Source organism: Giraffa tippelskirchi, chromosome 12, assembly GCF_054371585.1.
Source record: "Giraffa tippelskirchi isolate mGirTip1 chromosome 12, T2T-mGirTip1v1.2.pri, whole genome shotgun sequence".
Lineage (NCBI taxonomy): Eukaryota > Metazoa > Chordata > Mammalia > Artiodactyla > Giraffidae > Giraffa > Giraffa tippelskirchi.
In genome coordinates, this window is record NC_137286.1 from 90,835,663 (window position 1) to 90,842,560 (window position 6,898).

At 40.7% G+C, this 6,898-nt stretch overlaps 1 protein-coding gene and 1 pseudogene across 1 annotated transcript; one reads left to right on the forward strand and one right to left on the reverse strand.

Annotated features, from left to right (window-relative positions):
* The first annotated feature begins 64 nt into the window (after positions 1–64).
* Positions 65–5,813, forward strand: KCNRG (potassium channel regulator). Its single transcript, XM_081547595.1, has 2 exons — positions 65–660; positions 5,426–5,813. Exons 1-2 carry the CDS (start codon positions 80–82, stop codon positions 5,649–5,651), a joined length of 807 nt encoding a protein of 268 aa, XP_081403721.1. The 5' UTR covers positions 65–79; the 3' UTR covers positions 5,652–5,813.
* Positions 5,814–6,320: 507 nt separating this feature from the next.
* On the reverse strand, positions 6,321–6,554 carry LOC145528731 (cysteine-rich protein 1 pseudogene; annotated as a pseudogene).
* Between the last annotated feature and the right edge of the window lie 344 nt (positions 6,555–6,898).

Genomic DNA, 6,898 nt, shown 5'->3' on the forward strand with positions numbered 1-6,898 from the left:
CATTGTGGTTAAGGTTGATTTACAGGTTCCTAAGGCTGTGTCTGATGGTTTGTGGCCTTTAGTTGGAAGCAAGAGAAGAATGAGTGGTCAGGAACTGGTCACTTTGAACGTGGGAGGGAAGGTATTCACCACAAGGTCTTCCACCTTAAAGCAGTTTCCTGGCTCTCGGTTGACGAGAATGTTAGATGGCAGAGACCAAGAATTCAGGATGGTTGGTGGCCAGATTTTTGTGGACAGAGATGGTGTTTTATTTAGTTTCATCTTAGATTTTTTGAGAACTCACCAACTTCTGTTACCCACTGACTTTTCAGACCATCTTAGACTTCAGAGGGAGGCTCTATTCTATGAACTCAACTCTCTGGTGGATCTTTTAAACCAAGAACACATGCTACAGCCAAGACCTGCTCTTGTGGAGGTACATTTCCTAAGCCGAAATACTCAGGCTTTCTTCAGGGTGTTTGGCTCTTGCAGCAAAACAATTGAGATGCTAACTGGGAGAATTACAGTGTTTATAGAACAACCTTCTGTACCAGCCTCGAGTAGTAACTCTTTCCCTCCTCAGATGACTTTACTTCCACTGCCTCCACAAAGACCATCTTACCATGACCTGGTTTTCCAATGCGGCTCTGACAGCACTACTGATAACCAAACTGGAATCAGGTATTTTGTACTTTGAAGCCTCTATTCTATACCAGTTCCTAATGTTTCCCCTAAAAACTGAAATTTTCTCATGCCTGAATTTTCTTAGAAAAAATGATGACCCAAAATAATTTTTTTTTGGAGGGGGGGGAGGTAATCAGTAGAGTTGGGTGGAATGACCAGAAAATTATTGTCCAGATTGGGGTACTTTTCAGAGTGAAAGAAAGAATTGTTATTATATGGGACAATAGGAATAAATCAAAATAGTCCAGGGAAAACTGGGTCTATGGTCATTCAAATTGTAGGAGGAAATAATTTCATAGATTATGTTCCACTCCCATGGAATGAGATGCCTTTTTCTCCCCCAAGTGTTTCTTTTGGTTGCTGGCATATAGTAAAGGCTCAACAGTTTGTTCTGATTTCCTTACACTCTATGTATATTTGTTCTTTCAGCACTTCTGATTTGGCTACCAATTTTTCTCCATTCGACTTTATTTTTTAAACACCATTAAGGCAGATATATCCCATGGCAAATCTGGTCTCCTGTTACATCGTTGGCACTCTTGCACAACTCAAAATATTGGGATAGGCTGTCAGTATATTAAGGATAGTTGCTTCTGAGTCAGTTACTCACTTTCTCCCCCTGTTATTCTTGGCTGGACCCTCAGGCTGATTTTCACTCTACTGTCATGGACACTTCTTTTCCCCCTTAAAAATGTCTTAATGCGGTCCCACTATTATTTTACTAACTGTGAAAGCTGGCTTTAATTTTCAGGAGGGAAAAAAAGTCTGTATATGTTCTTTACTATTTAAATAAAATATACTTTTTTGGGGGTAAAGGTAGACATATTTTGGGATATTAACTTTTGCAGTAGACACCAGGAATGAACAACGTTTAACTCTCCCACAACATACCCCGTGGTCCTGCATACCAGCTTAAAAACCCTGGGCAGTATGACAATTCTTAAGTTTTCACACTTTATAATCTGTCTTTCATGAAATGTCATTTTGGGGAAAGGGATCCAGTTAAATTAACATGCTGATTGTGGAGAAAACCTAAGACCCTATCTTCACCTCAGAATGTTTTAAGATACCTCTGTGCACAATTGGTTCGGTTCAGTTCAGTCGCTTAGTCATGTCTGACTCTCTGTGACCCCATGAATCGCAGCATGCTAGGCCTCCCTGTCCATCACCAGCTGCTGGAGTCCACCCAAACTCATGTCCTTTGAGTCGGTGATGCCATCCAACCATCTCATCCTCTGTCGTCCCCTTCTCCTCCTGCCCTCAATCTTTCCCAGCATCAGGGTCTTTACAAATGAGTCAGCTCTTCGCATCAGGTGGCCAAAGTATTGGGGTTTCAGCTTCAACATCAGTCCTTCCAATGAACACCCAGGACTGATCTCCTTTAGGATGGACTGGTTGGATCTCCTTGCAGTTCAAGGGACTCTCAACAGTCTTCTCCAACACCACCGTTCAAAAGCATCAATTCTTTGGTGCTCAGCTTTCTTTATAGCCCAACTCTCACATCCATACATGACCACTGGAAAAAACCATAGCCTTGACTAGACGGACCTTTGTTGGCAAAGTAAATGTCTCTGCTTTTTAATATGCTGTCTAGGTTGGTCATAACTTTCCTTCCAAGGAGCAAGCATCTTTTAATTTCATGGCTGCAGTCACCATCTGCAGTGATTTTGGAGCCCCCCCCCCAAAAAAAGTCAGCCACTGTTGGTAGGACACTAAAATAAACAGAAGAGGAATTACCAGTTTTTATTTAAAAATTTGTGTGATTAAGATCTTTGGGGATCCCTTTCTAAAAAGTTAAAAACAAGGAAAAATGGTGTAATTGATTTCAAGAAGAAACATGCAAGGTTAAAAGATATCCTGGAAATATTAAATGATTTTTAAAAACTACACATTTGGAGAAAATGACTGTAATCTTGAAAAACATTAGAAACTCAAGTTGGGATATTTGTGTGTGTACAATGACAGTAGTTCCCCCTTTCTCGTTTAGTGTTTGTGTTTTACAAATCAGATTTTTTTCATCTTAATAAGAGAATGGTGTTATACTTAAATTCCAAAATAGATAACTCTAAAACTAGAAGCTATTTTTAAAATTAGATTTTTTCTTGCATCATCACCATATAGTGTTCTTTTCAGTTGTTTGAAGTTTAGAATTTTTTCAGCTGATAAGTAGTTTGTGATTTTTTTTTTTCTGTAATTCCAATTTCAAAGTAGAGGTAGATAACCCAAGATTGAAGGCAGGAGGAGAAGGGGACAACAGAGGATGAGATGGTTAAATGGTATCACTGACTCGGACATGAGTTTGAACAAGCTCCACGCATTGGTGATGGATGGGGACGCCTGGCTGCAGTGCTGCAGTCCATTGGGTGGCAAAGAGTTGGACACAACTGATTGAACTGAACTGAACTGAATTGAGATATAACCCAAATCCGGTGACATCATGGGGAGTTTAGGTCATCGGATGAAAACTCTAGGTCTTAAGAGGCCCACCTTAGATACACCCTACTTAGCTGGCAATTGTTTTTATTTCCTGCTCACTCCTTGGTCTGAATCTGTCCATTCAGATGTTTTTTTGAAGGTGAAAAGTGGAGAAGTAGGCCTGAATGGCTCCTCAGAGCCTGATATGTCATCCAGCTGTTCAGTTATGTTCTACTAATATGATTTATCACTTTTGAGGTCTTGGTAACCTAGCAAGTTGCTCAGTTATTATCTCTTAAGTTCATAGTACTAGAAATATTTGGCATGCATCTTGCAGAGGGCCATTCATATGATACCACATTATCAAGCTCAAGTTATGGTCACAGGATTCTAGAGTCTTTGGTAGCCACATTCTATCTGTCTTTTCCTTTTTAAACTAGCTCAAATGGAGACACGTAGTTGCCTTTTAAGTTTTTAAAAGAAATTTTGATTTTCCATTTCCCATTGGTTTCTTTTCTCTTTTTCTTGTGCCTTGAAATCTTCCATTTCTCAATTTGGCATCTTAGGGAATCTGATATTTAGGCCCAGTGATTTCTTGCAAGCACATTCCACTTGGCTCAGTGATAAACCCACTTGCCAATTCAGGGGACGTGAGTTCAATCCCTGGATCAGGAAGATCCCCTGGAGAAGGAAATGACAACCCACTCCAGTATTCTTGCCTGGGAAAGCCCACGGACAGAGGAGCCTGGAGAGCTACAGTCCATGGCGTTGCAAAAGAGTTGGGCACAACTTAGAAACTGAACAACAACAGTAGTATTTGCATCTTAATTTTGTCAGATGTTCTGTAACATTTTTTCTTTGACAAATGTTTCTAGGCTCTATAATCAAGATCTGGGGCTTGTGGGTAGATGAAATCATTTACTAATGTTAAAAATTTGCTATAATAAACATTTTTTTGGGTATGTACTTTGTAGTTTCATAATTCTTACATTTTATTATTGAATTCTTTCCTTTGTCTAGAGTGAGTTTCTAAATGTGAGCTACAATAACCAGTCTATCAATCATAATTAAAAGGAGGCTAGGGGTGTCCCCAAGGCTCTTTTTATCCCATAAAACCACAGACAGTTTAGGTGGCTGCCTGTAACTAATTTAAGTTAGCCTTTTTTTTTTTTTCCCCACATTTCATAAACAAATGGTGGGAGGACAGTTCAGTCCCTCAGTCGTGTCCGACTCTTTGTGACCCCATGGACTGCAGCACTCCAGGCCTCCCTGTCCATCACCAACTCTCGGAGCTTGCTCAAACTCATGTGGGAGGACACAAAGACATAAAAAACATCCTGGATGATAGATAAAGAAGAGGCAATATAGCTGTATCTTTGTGGATATGTTACGTTGACATTATTAAAGCAACGTATTATTATGTTGACATTATTAAAGCAATCTTCCCTGGTGGCTTAGATGGTAAAGAATCCGCCTGCAGTGCACGAGACCTGGTTTGATTCCCGGGTTGGGAAGATCCCCTGGAGGAGGGCATGGCAACCCACTCCAGAATTCTTGCCTGGAGAACCCCCATGGACAGAGGAGCCTGGTGGGCTATAGTCGATGGGGTTACAATGAGTCAGACACGACTGAGCGACTAATCACAGCACAGCACAGTCAATCTGAAAAGTTAAGGTATATATTTTTTCTTGATTTATGTGTATTGATTCTATTGAGTTTTCTAGGAAATAGGAAGTTTTGTCATTTTGACTCTAGAGTCCTTTTAGATCCTATGTTTTGCTCTTCAACTGTTGACAGTTATTGAGAAAAATTGACAATAAAATCTTGACATTTAATATCTGCAAAACCTCACCTGAAAAAATGCTTTCGATAACAGAAAATTACAGGAGAAAATTTGTAATGTCAGTGCTGATAATGAGTAAAGTTAGATCTAGGGGGAAACTGTAAAAGTATCAAATGTTCATCAAAATGATTGAATCAATTAATTAAAATAATATTTAGTAAGTCAAAAAGAAAAATTGGAAATAGTTAAATTACATTATATAACAACCAAGCTAATTTAATCGTTTGATGAAATTGTTTGCTCCAGAAAATAATTGCTTAGTGAGACTTCATCAGTGTTAGCTATATTCCTAAATGTGGAATTAAAATGACTTTGGAGATTACAGTAGGGTCTCTATTTTCAGTAGCCTGAAATTACTGGCTTAGATTTATAAATGAAGTCTTTAAAAAAATCTGATAAAAGTGGTATTACGCCTTTATTTGAAGTTATAAATCAAATTTATATGTTTAGTTTTGCTAGTTATTAAAGGGATATTTCATAATTGAACATTTTTGTGTGTCCTAGGTATGTCTCCATAAAACCTGATAACCGAAAACTGGCCAATGGAAGTAATGTTCTCGGCTTACTGATTGACACTTTACTGATGGAAGGCTTCCATCTGGTCAGCACCAGAACAGTATCTTCTGAAGACAGAACTGAATGCTATAGTTTTGAAAGGATAAAAAAGCCTGACGCTCTTGCCATGAGCAAAACACTGAAATCAGAGACTACCCTCATGCCAGAGCAATAGCCATCTTCCTGTTTGGAAATTCCATATATAGGGAATATATGTTAGTCAAATATGTACTCAGTCTATCTTTCTGGCCTCCACCATGCCATCTTTGGGCAACCGTACCTTAATGCTCAAGCACGCTGACTACTTGCTGCTCTCTAAACAACATTGTGCAGTTGGTGCTTTGGTGTACGTTCCTTCTACCTTCAAGGTCTCTTTTCCCTTTTTCTTCTTCATGAACACATAAAGCATTCAAGAAGGGGCTATTGAGGGACTTCCCTGGTGGTCCAGTGGTTAAGAATTCGCCTGCCAATGCAGGGGACATGGGTTTGATCCTTGGTTCAGGAAGATCCCATATGTCACAGCAACTAAGCCCACGCAGCACAACTACTGAGCCTGCATTCCGCAATGGGAAGCCTGTACACTGCAAGCAGAGAGTAGCCCCCACTCACTGGAACTAGAGAAAGCCCATGTGCAGCAATGAGGACCCAACGTAGCCCCCCCCCAAAAAAAAATGGGGCTATGGAATCAGACTGCTTGATGTCTTTTTTCCCCCCAAGTATCTGGGTTTATTGAGGGGATGGGGGTCTACAGGGGAGCCCCAGGTGCCTGTGGGGAAGGCCTGCCATCAGCCTGGATGGCAGCAGCCCAGCGGGCAGTTGAAGATGGGATCTTCAAAACCTGGGTCTACTTGAAAGTGTGGCTCTCAGCTCCACTGTGCCTAAAGCCTTTGGGTCCAAACATGGCTGTGTAGCAGGGGTGGTTGCAATAGGGCTTGCCTTCATGCTCTGCATGGCCCCCCTGAGGTCAGTGTCTTTCCACATTCTCACACTTCAGGCAAGGCTGATGCCAGTCCTTCCCCAGGGAGGTCACCCACTCAGCAAAGTATACCTCCATGTCACACTTGGGGCACATGGGCATGGAGGCACTGAGTCTGGGGCAGGTGGCTGGGTGGGAACAGACCAGAGCACTGGACTAGACTGCTTGATTTCTAATCCCAACTAAGTCACTTACTAGCTACATGGCTTGGGCAAGTCACTCTCTGTGCCTCAGCTTTTTTTATCTATCAAATGAGGATAGTAAATAAATATCCTTTATAGGATAATAAATATACCTCCTTTATAGGATATGTGAAAATTAAAGGAGATAATGTAAAATACTCAGCACATTGCCTGGCACATGGAAATCACTCCATAATTATCAGTGATGATAATGATGGAAGATGGGTGACCCACTTTCAATTGCACCTCTTCTTGGAGGCCTGT